General features: G+C 42.9%; 1 protein-coding gene across 1 annotated transcript in view; it reads left to right on the top strand.

Annotated features, from left to right (window-relative positions):
* The window catches only part of LOC133609344 (partitioning defective 3 homolog), a 963,929-nt gene that overhangs the window by 413,305 nt on the left and 532,415 nt on the right, over window positions 1–18,209 (top strand). Inside the window, exons 9-10 of the mRNA XM_061964873.2 lie at window positions 2,966–3,154; window positions 3,233–3,420. Coding sequence (XP_061820857.1) covers window positions 2,966–3,154; window positions 3,233–3,420 — 377 coding nt within the window. The remainder of the gene's footprint in view (window positions 1–2,965; window positions 3,155–3,232; window positions 3,421–18,209) is intronic.

Below are 18,209 nucleotides of genomic sequence, written 5' to 3'. Positions count from 1 at the left end.
CTGCATTTGACCCATCACCTTTGATCACCCCCTGGGAGGTGAGGGGAGCAGTGGGCAGCAGCGGTGGCCGCGCCCGGGAATCATTTTGGTGATTTAACCCCCAATTCCAACCCTTGATGCTGAGTGCCAAGCAGGGAGGTAATGGGTCCCATTTTTATAGTCTTTGGTATGACTCGGCCGGGGTTTGAACTCACAACGTACCGATCTCAGGGCGGACACTCTAACCACTAGGCCACTGAGTAGGTTCAAGGTTCATAAATCGCAGCCTGATTGGCAACTGCAACCAGGTGTGCCAGGCTGCCAATCAGGGACAGCTGAGGGTAACGAGACATGCAGGAAATGGAACCAAAATAAGAGCGCTGACAGGAAATAAACACAAACTAAGGAAACACAACCAGTCAGCGCTCCTATTCTAGTTCCATTTCCTGCACGCCTTGTTTCCCTCAGTTGTCCCTGATGGGCAGCCTGGCACACCCAGGTTGCAGTTGCCAATCAGGCTTCTATTTATGCCTGCCACGCCCTCCAGTCAGGGCTCGATGATTCCGTCAGGTGCTGTCGGTCTTGAACCCCGAGATGCGGAGATGGCTGGGGTGGCGCAGGAAAACGTGACGTTAAATGTCAAAAAGAAGTAGTGCCACTGGTAAGTGCACACCCAGGGAAAACAGGAACCAGGAGACAATCATCGAGCCCTGACTGGGAGGGCGAGGCAGGCATAAATCGCAGCCTGATTGGCAACTGCAACCAGGTGTGCCAGGCTGCCAATCAGGGACAGCTGAGGAACACGAGACAAGCAGGAAATGGAACCAAAATAAGAGCGCTGGCAGGAAATAAACACAAACTAAGGAAACACAACCAGTCAGCGCTCTTAATTTAGTTCCATTTCCTGCACGTCTCGTTTCCCTCAGCTGTCCCTGATGGGCAGCCTGGCACACCCAGGTTGCAGTTGCCAATCAGGCTGCTATTTATGCCTGCCACGCCCTCCAGTCAGGGCTCGATGATTCCGTCAGGTGCTGTCGGTCTAGAACCCCGAGATGCGGAAATGGCAGGGGTGGCGCAGGAAAACGTGGCTTTAAATGTCAAAAAGAAGTAGTGCCACTGGTAAGTGCACATGCAGGGAAAACAGGAACCAGGAGACAATCATCAAGCCCTGACTGGAGGGCGTGGCAGGCATAAAGTTAAAGTTAAAAGTTAAAGTACCAATGATTGTCACACACACACTAGGTGTGGCGAGATTATTCTCTGCATTTGACCCATCACCCTTGATCACCCCCTGGGAGGTGAGGGGAGCAGTGGGCAGCAGCGGTGGCCGCGCCCGGGAATCATTTTGGTGATTTAACCCCCAATTCCAACCCTTGATGCTGAGTGCCAAGCAGGGAGGTAATGGGTCCCATTTTTATAGTCTTTGGTGGGACTCGGCCGGGGTTTGAACTCACAACCTACCGATCTCAGGGCGGACACTCTAACCACTAGGCCACTGAGTAGGTTCAAGGTTCATAAATCGCAGCCTGGTTGGCAACTGCAACCAGGTGTGCCAGGCTGCCAATCAGGGACAGCTGAGGGAAACGAGACATGCAGGAAATGGAACCGAAATAAGAGCGCTGGCAGGAAATAAACACAAACTAAGGAAACACAACCAGTCAGCGCTCTTATTCTAGTTCCATTTCCTGCACGTCTTGTTTCCCTCAGCTGTCCCTGATGGGCAGCCTGGCACACCCGGTCGCGGTTGCCAATCAGGCTGCTATTTATGCCTGCCACGCCCTCCAGTCAGGGCTCGATGGTTCCGTCAGGTGCTGTCGGTCTTGAACCCCGAGATGCGGAGATGGCAGGGGTGGCGCTAGAAAACGTAGCTTTAAATGTCAAAAAGAAGTAGTGCCACTGGTAAGTGCACACCCAGGGAAAACAGGAACCAGGAAACAAGCAACAGGAAGCAATCATCGAGCCCTGACTATCGGGCGTGGCAGGCATAAATCGCAGCCTGATTAGCAACTGCAACCAGGTGTGCCAGGCTGCTATTTATGCCTGCCACGCCCGATAGTCAGGGCTCGAGGATTCCGTCAGGTGCTGTCGGTCTTGAACCCCGAGATGCGGAGATGGCAGGGGTGGCGCAGGAAAACGTGTCTTTAAATCTCAAAAAGAAGTAGTGCCACTGGTAAGTGCACATGCAGGGAAAACAGGAACCAGGAAACAATCATCGAGCCCTGACTGTGGGGGCGAGGCAGGCATAAATCGCAGCCTGATTGGCAACTGCAACCAGGTGTGCCAGGCTGCCAATCAGGGACAGCTGAAGGAAACGAGACATGCAGGAAATGGAACCAAAATAAGAGCGCTGACAGGAAATAAACACAAACTAAGGAAACACAACCAGTCAGCGCTCTTATTTTAGTTCCATTTCCTGCACGTCTCGTTTCCCTCAGCTGTCCCTGATGGGCAGCCTGGCACACCCGGTTGCAGTTGCCAATCAGGCTTCTATTTATGCCTGCCACGCCCTCCAGTCAGGGCTCGATGGTTCCGTCAGGTGCTGTCGGTCTTGAACCCCGAGATGCGGAGATGGCGCAGGAAAATGTGGCTTTAATGTCAAAAAGAAGTAGTCCCACTGGTAAGTGCACACGCAGGGAAAACAGGAACCAGGAGACAATCATCGAGCCCTGACTGGGAGGGCGAGGCAGGCATAAATCGCAGCCTGATTGGCAACTGCAACCAGGTGTGCCAGGCTGCCAATCAGGGACAGGTGAAACGAGCGTTCAGGGAGACATGCAGGAAACGGAACCAAAATAAGAGCGCTGACAGGAAATAAACCGAGGAACCACAACCAAACGTGTCGTCACCATAATTACTTTCGTACTTCTTAGCTTATCTGCAGAGCTACATTACATTTGGCACCACTCTCTCTCATCTGCATTTGGTTCCTAACGTGACCTCTGTCTTTCTCCCCCCCCTCCCCAATCTCCCAACGTACCAACCGCAGAGCCCAGAACATTTTCCGGCAGGCCATGGCTTCCACCCTCATCCTCTTCCACGTGGTCCCCGCCGCCATGAAGAAGCAGCACGAGCTGCTGGCGGGCAGAAGCAACCTCAGCTCGCCTCAGTCCGGCAGAGTCCGTGTGAGCCAAGGCTCTCTGCATTCTGGTGACAGGACCAGCTTGAGAACCTCCAGGTTTGTACGGAAACGACACGCGTCACGGCCGAAGAACCGCTTCTCAAGGAAGTTCACCCCTTTGTCCGCCTCTTGTAGTCTACGGGACTCCCTAACGGGGAGCAGCCCTGAGCCGAGGTACAGATACGCCACGCTACCCCAGTCCCTGGTGTCCAGCGCCTCGTCGACCTCATCGCCTTCCCTGCAGCGCAGGATAAGCTCCACCTTGTCCAACAGCTCCTACGCCACGGGCAGAGGACGCAGTTTCAACATCCAGTTGAAGAAAGGTAATGACCAACGAGTCGTCCATTGAACGTGGTCAGGAACAACCTGAAGTGGTTATTTAAACATTCCTGTACGAATACATCCTTGGTTTTTTACTGCTGGGGTGTTAGAGGTACACTTCCACTTTGGAAGATCTACCTTAAGATCCCTCAAAGGATCGAACATTCTACACCAATGACCTACAATCATGGTCAAAAGTTGACATACCCTTGTAAAGAACATCATGTCATGGCCGTCTTGAGTTTCCAATCATTTCTATTTTTTTTGTGAGAGAGTGATTGGAGCACATACTTGTTGGTCACAAAAAACATTCAGAGGTTGGGTCTTGGGCGCAGTTGGGTGTTCCAACAGGACAATGACCCCCAAACACACCTCAAAAGTGGTAAAGGAATGGCTAAATCAGGCTAGAATTAAGGTTTTAGAATGGCCTTCCCAAAGTCCTGACTTAAATGTGTGGACAATGCTGAAGAAACAAGTCCATGTCAGAAAACCAACACATTTAGCTGAACTTCACCAATTTTGTCAAGAGGAGTGGTCAAGTGGTCAAGCAGAAGCTTGACCACTGCGCTAACCTCCTCCAACCTCAGAGGTCAAAGCTCCGAACAACGGGAGTCTGTGGACTTCTCTCCCTGACCACCTCGGGGCACCACAGGTCTCCTAAAGCTTTAGTAAAACTTGATAATATTCCTATTCTGTCTTGATGGTCCTTCTTACTCAGCATATATGTCATCTAAAGAACGTGGGATTGACCAGTGACTTTAATTCCCTGAGGGGGACGAGTGGTCAGACGCAACAATCCCCAGCAAGAACATCCAGAAGCTGCAGTACTTACAGAATAGTGCTGCTAGGATCCTGACAAGAGTGCGGAAATACGACCACATCACACCAGTTCTCAAAATCCCTTCATTGGCTTCCTGTTTCACTCAAGATTGAATACAAAGTCTCCCTACTAACTCACCAGTGCCTCCATGGAAATGCCCGCCTCTACCTCAAAGAACTGCTCACCCCCAAATCCTCCACAGAGACACCTGCGCTAACCTCCTCCGACCTCAGAGGACAAAGCTCCGAACAATGGGAGTCTGTGGACTGCTCTCCGTGACCACCTCAGGGCACCACAAGTCTCCTAAAGCTTTAGTAAAACTTGATAATATTCCTGTTCTGTCTTGATGGTCCTTCTTACTCAGCATATATGTCATCTAAAGAACGTGGGATTGACCAGTGACTTTAATTCCCTGACGGGGAAGAGTGGTCAGACGCAACAATCCCCAGCAAGAACATCCAGAAGCTGCAGTACTTACAGAATAGTGTTGCTAGGATCCTGACGAGAGTGCGGAAATACGACCACATCACACCAGTTCTCAAATCCCTTCACTGGCTTCCTGTTTCACTCAAGATTGAATACAAAGTCTCCCTACTAACTCACCAGTGCCTCCATGGAAATGCCCGCCTCTACCTCAAAGAACTGCTCACCCCCAAATCCTCCACAGAGACACCTGCGCTAACCTCCTCCGACCTCAGAGGACAAAGCTCCGAACAATGGGAGTCTGTGGACTGCTCTCCGTGACCACCTCAGGGCACCACAGGTCTCCTAAAGCTTTAGTAAAACTTGATGATATTCCTATTCTGTCTTGATGGTCCTTCTTACTCAGCATATATGTCATCTAAAGAACGTGGGATTGACCAGTGACTTTAATTCCCTGAGGGGGAAGAGTGGTCAGACGCAACAATCCCCAGCAAGAACATCCAGAAGCTGCAGTACTTACAGAATAGTGCTGCTAGGATCCTGACGAGAGTGTGGAAATACGACCACATCACACCAGTTCTCAAAATCCCTTCATTGGCTTCCTGTTCCACTCAGGATTGAATACAAAGTCTCCCTACTAACCCAAATGCCCCCCTCTACCTCAAAGAACTGCTCACCCCCCAAATCCTCCACACGACACCTGCGCTAACCTCCTCCAACCTCCGAGGACAAAGCTACGAACTATGGGAGACCGGGCTTTCTGCTCCGCCGCTCCCAGTCTGTGGAACGCTCTCCCTGACCACCTGAGGACACCACAGACTGTGGATGTTTTTAAAAAAGGCTTAAAAACCCTACTTTTTAAAAAAAGCTTCTTTTTTTTTTTGGATATATGTGTGCTAGGTCTAGCTATTAGTCTGTTCTAGTGTTTTTTTGTATTTTTTTTTGTATACATTGTAGCTCTTTGAGGATGTTTGCTTAATGTAAAGTGCCTTTACAAATAAAATTGTGGAAGTCGCTTCCTAGCAGCTCCACTGTAGACACGGCACAAGAGCGAAGCGTGCAGGTTCAATAAAGTTTTAATGTTTTTAACAATATTTTTCAAAAGGTTTTTCGGCATGTCGTGACGTTGCCGTCACTCCCAGTCCTCTCTCTCGCTCTGCTCCCGGCCGCTTACTGTTAAAGACAACAGATGATTAGATGAACACGTGCCACCTGTGAAATCTAAACCCCTGCCAGCTGTGTCTTGCCGGTCAGCACATGGCGCTCGTCCAAAGTACCATGGACAGCGGCGGTGACTTTTCCTCCTACAGACTTACACCTGCCCCCACAAATCTACTATTATTATTATAAAAGAACCAAACTTCATGAATGTTTTTTTGTGACCAACAAGTATGTGCTCCAATCACTCATTCTTTGCAAGTGCACGTACACTTTTGATCGCAAGTTTTTGTGTTTTTGACGGCAGGATCGTAGCTCACCAAAAATCCCCGACTTAGCTCAACTTTTTGACTTCATAAGCGATCTCTTCAACGTTTTTGTTTGTGAGCTGAAGCTTTAAAAAAAAAAAAGTTGCCATCCACGCTTGGCTTTCTTCGTGCTTCGTCTTCATCAACACAATCACTGTCAGCTCAAGCGGTGACAGTTCGACAGACTGCAAGGGAGACAAACGGGGGAAAGTAGGTCATGATGGACGATCAGAGGTGCTGACAGCTCTGTGAGATGAGCAGCTACTTGGGCGTGAATACTAATCAGAGTTGTTAGCGTCGGGAGGAGGCCCCGCTGGAACCACATGACGGGACTTTGCCACTTGATGGCGAGACGTCGCACGGGGGAATCTGTCTCTCAGAAAGTGAATTACTCATTTAGTAGCATTACGTATGAAATATGCAAGAACAAATCTGTCAACAACAGAGGACAAACAGTTTTACTGAAACGCTTGAGAGATCGTTATTTAGGTTAATATGTACAAATATAACTTTTTGACATTATATTTTAACATTGTATTTTATGTATTTGCTGGTCTGTTAGTTAGTTAGTTAGTTAGTTAGTTAGTTAGTTAGCAACCACATTATTCACTGATTTGGGTAAAATTTACAGGAATAAGTGATCAGATTTTGGAGGTGATCAGAATCATTCTCTGGATTTTTTTAATGATTCTCTTCAATTGGAAGAAACCCAGAAGACACAAGACATTGATACAACGTTGATTATACGTACCGTATTTTTCGGAGTATAAGACGCACCGGAGTATAAATCGCACCTGCCCAAAATGCATAATAAGCATGTATAAAACTTGACAAAAGTATTGGGCCACTTGGGACTAATACTTGACAAAAGTATTGGTAGTCTGGACAAAAGTATTGGGACACTTAGGACTACAACTTGACAGAAGTATTGGGACACTTAGGACTACAACTTGACAAAAGTATTGGGACACTTAGGACTAAAACTGGACACAAGTTTCGGGACACTTAGGACTACAACTGGACAAAAGTATTGGGACACTTAGGACTACAACTTGACAAACGTATTGGGACACTTAGGACTACAACTGGACAAAAGTATTGGGACACTTAGGACTACAACTTGACAAACGTATTGAGAGACTTAGGACTAAAACTGGACAAAAGTTTTGGAACACTTAGGACTACCACTGGACAAAAGTATTGGGACGCTTAGGACGAAAACTGGATAAAAGTATTGGGACACTTACACTGGACAAAAGTATTGGGACACTTAGGACTACAACTTGACAGAAGTATTGGGACACTTAGGACTACAACTTGACAAAAGTATTGGGACACTTAGGACTAAAACTGGACACAAGTTTCGGGACACTTAGGACTACAACTGGACAAAAGTATTGGGACACTTAGGACTACAACTTGACAAACGTATTGGGACACTTAGGACTAAAACTGGACAAACGTTTTGGAACACTTAGGACTACCACTGGACAAAAGTATTGGGACGCTTAGGATGAAAACTGGATAAAAGTATTGGGACACTTACACTGGACAAAAGTATTGGGACACTTAGGACTACAACTTGACAGAAGTATTGAGACCCTTAGGACTAAAACTGGACACAAGTTTCGGGACACTTAGGACTACAACTGGACAAAAGTATTGGGACACTTAGGACTACAACTTGACAAACGTATTGGGACACTTAGGACTAAAACTGGACAAAAGTTTTGGAACACTTAGGACTACCACTGGACAAAAGTATTGGGACACTTAGGACTACAACTTGACAAACGTATTGGGACACTTAGGACTAAAACTGGACAAAAGTTTTGGAACACTTAGGACTACCACTGGACAAAAGTATTGGGACGCTTAGGACGAAAACTGGATAAAAGTATTGGGACACTTACACTGGACAAAAGTATTGGGACACTTAGGACTACAACTTGACAGAAGTATTGGGACACTTAGGACTACCACTGAACAAAAGTATTGGAAAACTTCAGACTAAAAGTAGACAAAAGTATTGGGACACTTAGGACTACCACTGGACAAAAGTTTTGGGACACTTATACTGGACAAAAGTATTGGGACACTTACACTGGACAAAAGTATTGAGACACTTAGGACTACAACCTGACAAAAGTGTTGGAACACTTAGGACTACCACTGGACAAAAGAATTGGGACACTTACACTGGATAAAAGTATTGGGACACTTACGCCTAAACTTGCCAAAAGTATTTGGGCCCCTTAGGACTACCACCGGACAAAAGTATTGGGACACTTTGGACTAAAACTTGACAAAAGCATGGGGACACTTAGGACTAAAACTGGACAAAAGTATTGGGACACTTGTGGCTAAAACTTGACAAAAGTATTGGAACACTTAGGACTAAAACTTGACATAAGTATTGGGACACGGATTTGGGTAAAATTTACAGGAATAAGTGATCAGATTTTGGAGGTGATCAGAATCATTCTCTGGATTCAGGATTTTTTTTTTAAGGATTCTCTTCAATTGGAAGAAACCCAGAAGACACAAGACATTGATACAACGTTGATTATACGTACCGTATTTTTCGGAGTATAAGTCGCACCGGAGTATAAGTCGCACCTGCCCAAAATGCATAATAAGCATGTATAAAACTTGACAAAAGTATTGGGCCACTTGGGACTAAAACTTGACAAAAGTATTGGTAGTCTGGACAAAAGTATTGGGACACTTAGGACTACAACTTGACAAAAGTATTGGGACACTTAGGACTACAACTTGACAAACGTATTGAGACACTTAGGACTACAACTTGACAAACGTATTGGGACACTTAGGACTAAAACTGGACAAAAGTTTTGGAACACTTAGGACTACCACTGGACAAAAGTATTGGGACGCTTAGGACGAAAACTGGATAAAAGTATTGGGACACTTAGGACTACCACTGGACAAAAGTATTGGGACACTTTGGACTAAAACTTGACAAAAGCATGGGGACACTTAGGACTAAAACTGGATAAAAGTATTGGGACACTTACACTGGACAAAAGTATTGGGACACTTAGGACTACAACTTGACAGAAGTATTGGGACACTTAGGACTACAACTTGACAAAAGTATTGGGACACTTAGGACTAAAACTGAACACAAGTTTCGGGACACTTAGGACTACAACTGGACAAAAGTATTGGGACACTTAGGACTACAACTTGACAAACGTATTGGGACACTTAGGACTAAAACTGGACAAAAGTTTTGGAACACTTAGGACTACCACTGGACAAAAGTATTGGGACGCTTAGGATGAAAACTGGGCAAAAGTATTGGGACACTTACACTGGACACAAGTATTGGGACACTTAGGACTACAACTTGACAGAAGTATTGGGACACTTAGGACTACAACTTGAAAAAAGTATTGGGACACTTAGGACTAAAACTGGACACAAGTTTCGGGACACTTAGGACTACAACTGGACAAAAGTATTGGGACACTTAGGACTACAACTTGACAAACGTATTGGGACACTTAGGACTAAAACTGGACAAAAGTTTTGGAACATTTCGGACTACCACTGGACAAAAGTATTGGGACGCTTAGGATGAAAACTGGATAAAAGTATTGGGACACTTAGGACTACAACTTGACAGAAGTATTGGGACACTTAGGACTACCACTGAACAAAAGTATTGGGACACTTCGGACTAAAAGTAGACAAAAGTATTGGGACACTTAGGACTACCACTGGACAAAAGTTTTGGGACACTTACAGTGGACAAAAGTATTGGGACACTTACACTGGACAAAAGTATTGAGACACTTAGGACTACAACCTGACAAAAGTATTGGAACACTTAGGACTACCACTGGACAAAAGAATTGGGACACTTACACTGGATAAAAGTATTGGGACACTTACGCCTAAACTTGCCAAAAGTATTTGGGCTCCTTAGGACTACCACCGGACAAAAGTATTGGGACACTTAGGACTACAACTTGACAAACGTATTGGGACACTTAGGACTAAAACTGGACAAAAGTTTTGGAACATTTCGGACTACCACTGGACAAAAGTATTGGGACGCTTAGGATGAAAACTGGATAAAAGTATTGGGACACTTACACTGGACAAAAGTATTGGGACACTTAGGACTACAACTTGACAGAAGTATTGGGACACTTGGGACTACAACTTGACAAAAGTATTGGGACACTTAGGACTAAAACTGGACACAAGTTTCGGGACACTTAGGACTACAACTGGACAAAAGTATTGGGACACTTAGGACTACAACTTGACAAACGTATTGGGACACTTAGGACTAAAACTGGACAAAAGTTTTGGAACATTTCGGACTACCACTGGACAAAAGTATTGGGACGCTTAGGATGAAAACTGGATAAAAGTATTGGGACACTTACACTGGACAAAAGTATTGGGACACTTAGGACTACAACTTGACAGAAGTATTGGGACACTTAGGACTACAACTTGACAAAAGTATTGGGACACTTAGGACTAAAACTGGACACACGTTTCGGGACACTTAGGACTACAACTGGACAAAAGTATTGGGACACTTAGGACTGCAACTTGACAAACGTATTGGGACACTTAGGACTAAAACTGGACAGACGTTTTGGAACACTTAGGACTACCACTGGACAAAAGTATTGGGACGCTTAGGACGAAAACTGGATAAAAGTATTGGGACACTTACACTGGACAAAAGTATTGGGACACTTCGGACTAAAAGTAGACAAAAGTATTGGGACACTTAGGACTACCACTGGACAAAGGTTTTGGGACACTTACACTGGACAAAAGTATTGGGACACTTACACTGGACACAAGTATTGGGACATTTACACTGGACAAAAGTATTGAGACACTTAGGACTACAACCTGACAAAAGTATTGGAACACTTAGGACTACCACTGGACAAAAGAATTGGGACACTTACACTGGATAAAAGTATTGGGACACTTACGCCTAAACTTGCCAAACGTATTTGGGCCCCTTAGGACTACAACTGGACAAAAGTATTGGGACACTTAGGACTACAACTTGACAAACGTATTGGGAGACTTAGGACTAAAACTGGACAAAAGTTTTGGAACACTTAGAACTACCACTGGACAAAAGTATTGGGACGCTTAGGACGAAAACTGGATAAAAGTATTGGGACACTTACACTGGACAAAAGTATTGGGACACTTAGGACTACAACTTGACAGAAGTATTGGGACACTTAGGACTACAACTTGACAAAAGTATTGGGACACTTAGGACTAAAACTGGACACAAGTTTCGGGACACTTAGGACTACAACTGGACAAAAGTATTGGGACACTTAGGACTACAACTTGACAAACGTATTGGGACACTTAGGACTAAAACTGGACAAAAGTTTTGGAACACTTAGGACTACCACTGGACAGAAGTATTGGGACGCTTAGGATGAAAACTGGATAAAAGTATTGGGACACTTAGGACTACCACTGGACAAAAGTTTTGGGACACTTACAGTGGACAAAAGTATTGGGACACTTACACTGGACAAAAGTATTGAGACACTTAGGACTACAACTTGACAAACGTATTGGGAGACTTAGGACTAAAACTGGACAAAAGTTTTGGAACACTTAGAACTACCACTGGACAAAAGTATTGGGACGCTTAGGACGAAAACTGGATAAAAGTATTGGGACACTTACACTGGACAAAAGTATTGGGACACTTAGGACTACAACTTGACAGAAGTATTGGGACACTTAGGACTACAACTTGACAAAAGTATTGGGACACTTAGGACTAAAACTGGACACAAGTTTCGGGACACTTAGGACTACAACTGGACAAAAGTATTGGGACACTTAGGACTACAACTTGACAAACGTATTGGGACACTTAGGACTAAAACTGGACAAAAGTTTTGGAACATTTCGGACTACCACTGGACAAAAGTATTGGGACGCTTAGGATGAAAACTGGATAAAAGTATTGGGACACTTAGGACTACAACTTGACAGAAGTATTGGGACACTTAGGACTACCACTGAACAAAAGTATTGGGACACTTCGGACTAAAAGTAGACAAAAGTATTGGGACACTTAGGACTACCACTGGACAAAAGTTTTGGGACACTTACAGTGGACAAAAGTATTGGGACACTTACACTGGACAAAAGTATTGAGACACTTAGGACTACAACCTGACAAAAGTATTGGAACACTTAGGACTACCACTGGACAAAAGAATTGGGACACTTACACTGGATAAAAGTATTGGGACACTTACGCCTAAACTTGCCAAAAGTATTTGGGCTCCTTAGGACTACCACCGGACAAAAGTATTGGGACACTTAGGACTACAACTTGACAAACGTATTGGGACACTTAGGACTAAAACTGGACAAAAGTTTTGGAACATTTCGGACTACCACTGGACAAAAGTATTGGGACGCTTAGGATGAAAACTGGATAAAAGTATTGGGACACTTACACTGGACAAAAGTATTGGGACACTTAGGACTACAACTTGACAGAAGTATTGGGACACTTGGGACTACAACTTGACAAAAGTATTGGGACACTTAGGACTAAAACTGGACACAAGTTTCGGGACACTTAGGACTACAACTGGACAAAAGTATTGGGACACTTAGGACTACAACTTGACAAACGTATTGGGACACTTAGGACTAAAACTGGACAAAAGTTTTGGAACATTTCGGACTACCACTGGACAAAAGTATTGGGACGCTTAGGATGAAAACTGGATAAAAGTATTGGGACACTTACACTGGACAAAAGTATTGGGACACTTAGGACTACAACTTGACAGAAGTATTGGGACACTTAGGACTACAACTTGACAAAAGTATTGGGACACTTAGGACTAAAACTGGACACACGTTTCGGGACACTTAGGACTACAACTGGACAAAAGTATTGGGACACTTAGGACTGCAACTTGACAAACGTATTGGGACACTTAGGACTAAAACTGGACAGACGTTTTGGAACACTTAGGACTACCACTGGACAAAAGTATTGGGACGCTTAGGACGAAAACTGGATAAAAGTATTGGGACACTTACACTGGACAAAAGTATTGGGACACTTCGGACTAAAAGTAGACAAAAGTATTGGGACACTTAGGACTACCACTGGACAAAGGTTTTGGGACACTTACACTGGACAAAAGTATTGGGACACTTACACTGGACACAAGTATTGGGACATTTACACTGGACAAAAGTATTGAGACACTTAGGACTACAACCTGACAAAAGTATTGGAACACTTAGGACTACCACTGGACAAAAGAATTGGGACACTTACACTGGATAAAAGTATTGGGACACTTACGCCTAAACTTGCCAAACGTATTTGGGCCCCTTAGGACTACAACTGGACAAAAGTATTGGGACACTTAGGACTACAACTTGACAAACGTATTGGGAGACTTAGGACTAAAACTGGACAAAAGTTTTGGAACACTTAGAACTACCACTGGACAAAAGTATTGGGACGCTTAGGACGAAAACTGGATAAAAGTATTGGGACACTTACACTGGACAAAAGTATTGGGACACTTAGGACTACAACTTGACAGAAGTATTGGGACACTTAGGACTACAACTTGACAAAAGTATTGGGACACTTAGGACTAAAACTGGACACAAGTTTCGGGACACTTAGGACTACAACTGGACAAAAGTATTGGGACACTTAGGACTACAACTTGACAAACGTATTGGGACACTTAGGACTAAAACTGGACAAAAGTTTTGGAACACTTAGGACTACCACTGGACAGAAGTATTGGGACGCTTAGGATGAAAACTGGATAAAAGTATTGGGACACTTAGGACTACCACTGGACAAAAGTTTTGGGACACTTACAGTGGACAAAAGTATTGGGACACTTACACTGGACAAAAGTATTGAGACACTTAGGACTACAACCTGACAAAAGTATTGGAACACTTAGGACTACCACTGGACAAAAGAATTGGGACACTTACACTGGATAAAAGTATTGGGACACTTACGCCTAAACTTGCCAAAAGTATTTGGGCCCCTTAGGACTACCACCGGACAAAAGTATTGGGACACTTTGGACTAAAACTTGACAAAAGCATGGGGACACTTAGGACTAAAACTGGACAAAAGTATTGGGACACTTGTGGCTAAAACTTGACAAAAGTATTGGAACACTTAGGACTAAAACTTGACATAAGTATTGGGACACGGATTTGGGTAAAATTTACAGGAATAAGTGATCAGATTTTGGAGGTGATCAAAATCATTCTCTGGATTCAGGATTTTTTTTTTTAATGATTCTCTTCAATTGGAAGAAACCCAGAAGACACAAGACATTGATACAACGTTGATTATACGTACCGTATTTTTCGGAGTATAAGGCGCACCGGAGTATAAGTCGCACCCGCCCAAAATGCATAATAAGCATGTATAAAACTTGACAAAAGTATTGGGCCACTTGGGACTAATACTTGACAAAAGTATTGGTAGTCTGGACAAAAGTATTGGGACACTTAGGACTACAACTTGACAAAAGTATTGGGACACTTAGGACTAAAACTGGACACAAGTTTCGGGACACTTAGGACTACAACTTGACAAAAGTATTGGGACACTTAGGACTAAAACTGGACACAAGTTTCGGGACACTTAGGACTACAACTGGACAAAAGTATTGGGACACTTAGGACTACAACTTGACAAACGTATTGGGACACTTAGGACTAAAACTGGACAAATGTTTTGGAACACTTAGGACTACAACTTGACAAACGTATTGGGACACTTAGGATTAAAACTGGACAAATGTTTTGGAACACTTAGGACTACCACTGGACAAAAGTATTGGGACGCTTAGGACGCAAACTGGATAAAAGTATTGGGACACTTACACTGGACAAAAGTATTGGGACACTTAGGACTACAACTTGACAAAAGTATTGGGACGCTTAGGACGCAAACTGGATAAAAGTATTGGGACACTTACACTGGACAAACGTATTGGGACACTTAGGACTACCACTGAACAAAAGTATTGGGACACTTCGGACTAAAAGTAGACAAAAGTATTGGGACACTTAGGACTAAAACTGGACACAAGTTTTGGGACACTTAGGACTACAACTGGACAAAAGTATTGGGACACTTAGGACTACAACTTGACAAACGTATTGGGACACTTAGGACTAAAACTGGACAAATGTTTTGGAACACTTAGGACTACCACTGGACAAAAGTATTGGGACGCTTAGGACGCAAACTGGATAAAAGTATTGGGACACTTACACTGGACAAAAGTATTGGGACACTTAGGACTACCACTGGACAAAAGTATTGGGATGCTTAGGACGAAAACTGGATAAAAGTATTGGGACACTTACACTGGACAAAAGTATTGGGACACTTAGGACTACAACTTGACAGAAGTATTGGGACACTTAGGACTACAACTTGACAAAAGTATTGGGACACTTAGGACTAAAACTGGACACAAGTTTCGGGACACTTAGGACTACAACTGGACAAAAGTATTGGGACACTTGGGACTACAACTTGACAAACGTATTGGGACGCTTAGGATGAAAACTGGGCAAAAGTATTGGGACACTTACACTGGACACAAGTATTGGGACACTTAGGACTACAACTTGACAGAAGTATTGGGACACTTAGGACTACCACTGAACAAAAGTATTGGGACACTTCGGACTAAAAGTAGACAAAAGTATTGGGACACTTAGGACTACCACTGGACAAAAGTTTTGGGACACTTACACTGGACAAAAGTATTGGGACACTTACACTGGTCAAAAGTATTGAGACACTTAGGACTACAACCTGACAAAAGTGTTGGAACACTTAGGACTACAACCTGACAAAAGTATTGAGACACTTAGGACTACCACTGGACAAAAGAATTGGGACACTTACACTGGATAAAAGTATTGGGACACTTACGCCTAAACTTGCCAAAAGTATTTGGGCCCCTTAGGACTACCACCGGACAAAAGTATTGGGACACTTTGGACTAAAACTTGACAAAAGCATGGGGACACTTAGGACTAAAACTGGACAAAAGTATTGGGACACTTGTGGCTAAAACTTGACAAAAGTATTGGAACACTTAGGACTAAAACTTGACATAAGTATTGGGACACGGATTTGGGTAAAATTTACAGGAATAAGTGATCAGATTTTGGAGGTGATCAGAATCATTCTCTGGATTCAGGATTATTTTTTTAATGATTCTCTTCAATTGGAAGAAACCCAGAAGACACAAGACATTGATGCAACGTTGATTATACGTACCGTATTTTTCGGAGTATAAGTCGCACCGGAGTATAAGTCGCACCCGCCCAAAATGCATAATAAAAAAGGAAAAAAAACATATATAAGTCGAAAAAAACTGCGAATTATCGTCCGAAAAATACGGTACACGGCCTTTAAAGGGGAACATTATCACAATTTCAGAATGGTTAAAACCATTAAAAATCAGTTCCCTGTGGCTTATTTTATTTTTCAAAGGTTTTTTCAAAATTTTACAATATCCCTAAAAAAAGCTTCAAAGTGCCTGATTTTAACCATCGTTATATACACCCGTCCTGCGCAGAGGATTGTGTCTCCTTGGTGAGCAGAGTAAGGAGCACAATCCATTCAGGAACATGCAGAATATTTGAAGGTCAACACAAGGTAACACAAGGTTAACACAATACTGAGAGGAGAAAATTTAAATATTATTATTCGGCACCCGTGTTCTGAAAATTACTTTTAAAAAGTAATTCATTATAGTTATAGTTTACAATGTAATTGAATTACTGACGGAATTACTCTTTAATAAATGTAATTACTCGGGGAATAAACTAAAAATAACTTTAAATATCTGGCGTATGCATTTGAGAAATGTCAACAAACGGGGTATTGTTTGGATGGCAAGTTTGTCACTTCAAATTACTTTTAAAAAGTAATTCATTATAGTTATAGTTTACAATGTAATTGAATTACTGACGGAATTACTCTTTAATAAATGTAATTACTCGGGGAATAAACTAAAAATAACTTTAAATATCTGGCTTATGCATTTGAGCAATGTCAACAAACGGGGTATTGTTTGGATGGCAAGTTTGTTACTTCAAATTACTTTTAAAAAGTAATTAATTATAGTTATAGTTTACAATGCAATTGAATTACTGACGGAATTACTCTTTAATAAATGTAATTACTCGGGGAATAAACTAAAAACAACTTTAAATATCTGGCGTATGCATTTGAGAAATGTCAACAAACGGGGTATTGTTTGGATGGCAAGTTTGTCACTTCAAATTACTTTTAAAAAGTAATTCATTGTAGTTATAGTTTACAATGTAATTGAATTACTGACGGAATTGCTCTTTAATAAATGTAATTACTCGGGGAATAAACTAAAAATAACTTTAAATATCTGGCGTATGCATTTGAGAAATGTCAACAAACGGGGTATTGTTTGGATGGCAAGTTTGTCACTTCAAATTACTTTTAAAAAGTAATTCATTATAGTTATAGTTTACAATGTAATTGAATTACTGACGGAATTACTCTTTAATAAATGTAATTACTCGGGGAATAAACTAAAAATAACTTTAAATATCTGGCGTATGCATTTGAGAAATGTCAACAAACGGGGTATTGTTTGGATGGCAAGTTTGTTACTTCAAATTACTTTAAAAAAGTAATTCATTATAGTTATAGTTTACAATGTAATTGAATTACTGACGGAATTACTCTTTAATAAATGTAATTACTCGGGGAATAAACTAAAAATAACTTTAAATATCTGGCGCATGCATTTGAGAAATGTCAACAAACGGGGTATTGTTTGGATGGCAAGTTTGTCACTTCAATCATTGATTTGTTGTTCTCTAACATGCATTTGAGAGATGTTTCATATAAGAGCACAGTGTGTGGCGTATTCGTTTTTAAAAGGCGGGGCCTGTTGCCTACTGACGTGTGACGTCATCGATGGCTTCAACGGAGCTGTGTTTGTTAGCTTTA

The sequence above is a fragment of the Nerophis lumbriciformis genome, linkage group LG07 (assembly GCF_033978685.3).
Source record: "Nerophis lumbriciformis linkage group LG07, RoL_Nlum_v2.1, whole genome shotgun sequence".
In the NCBI taxonomy this organism is placed as follows: Eukaryota; Metazoa; Chordata; class Actinopteri; order Syngnathiformes; family Syngnathidae; genus Nerophis; species Nerophis lumbriciformis.
This window is presented reverse-complemented; position numbering and strand designations above follow the sequence as displayed.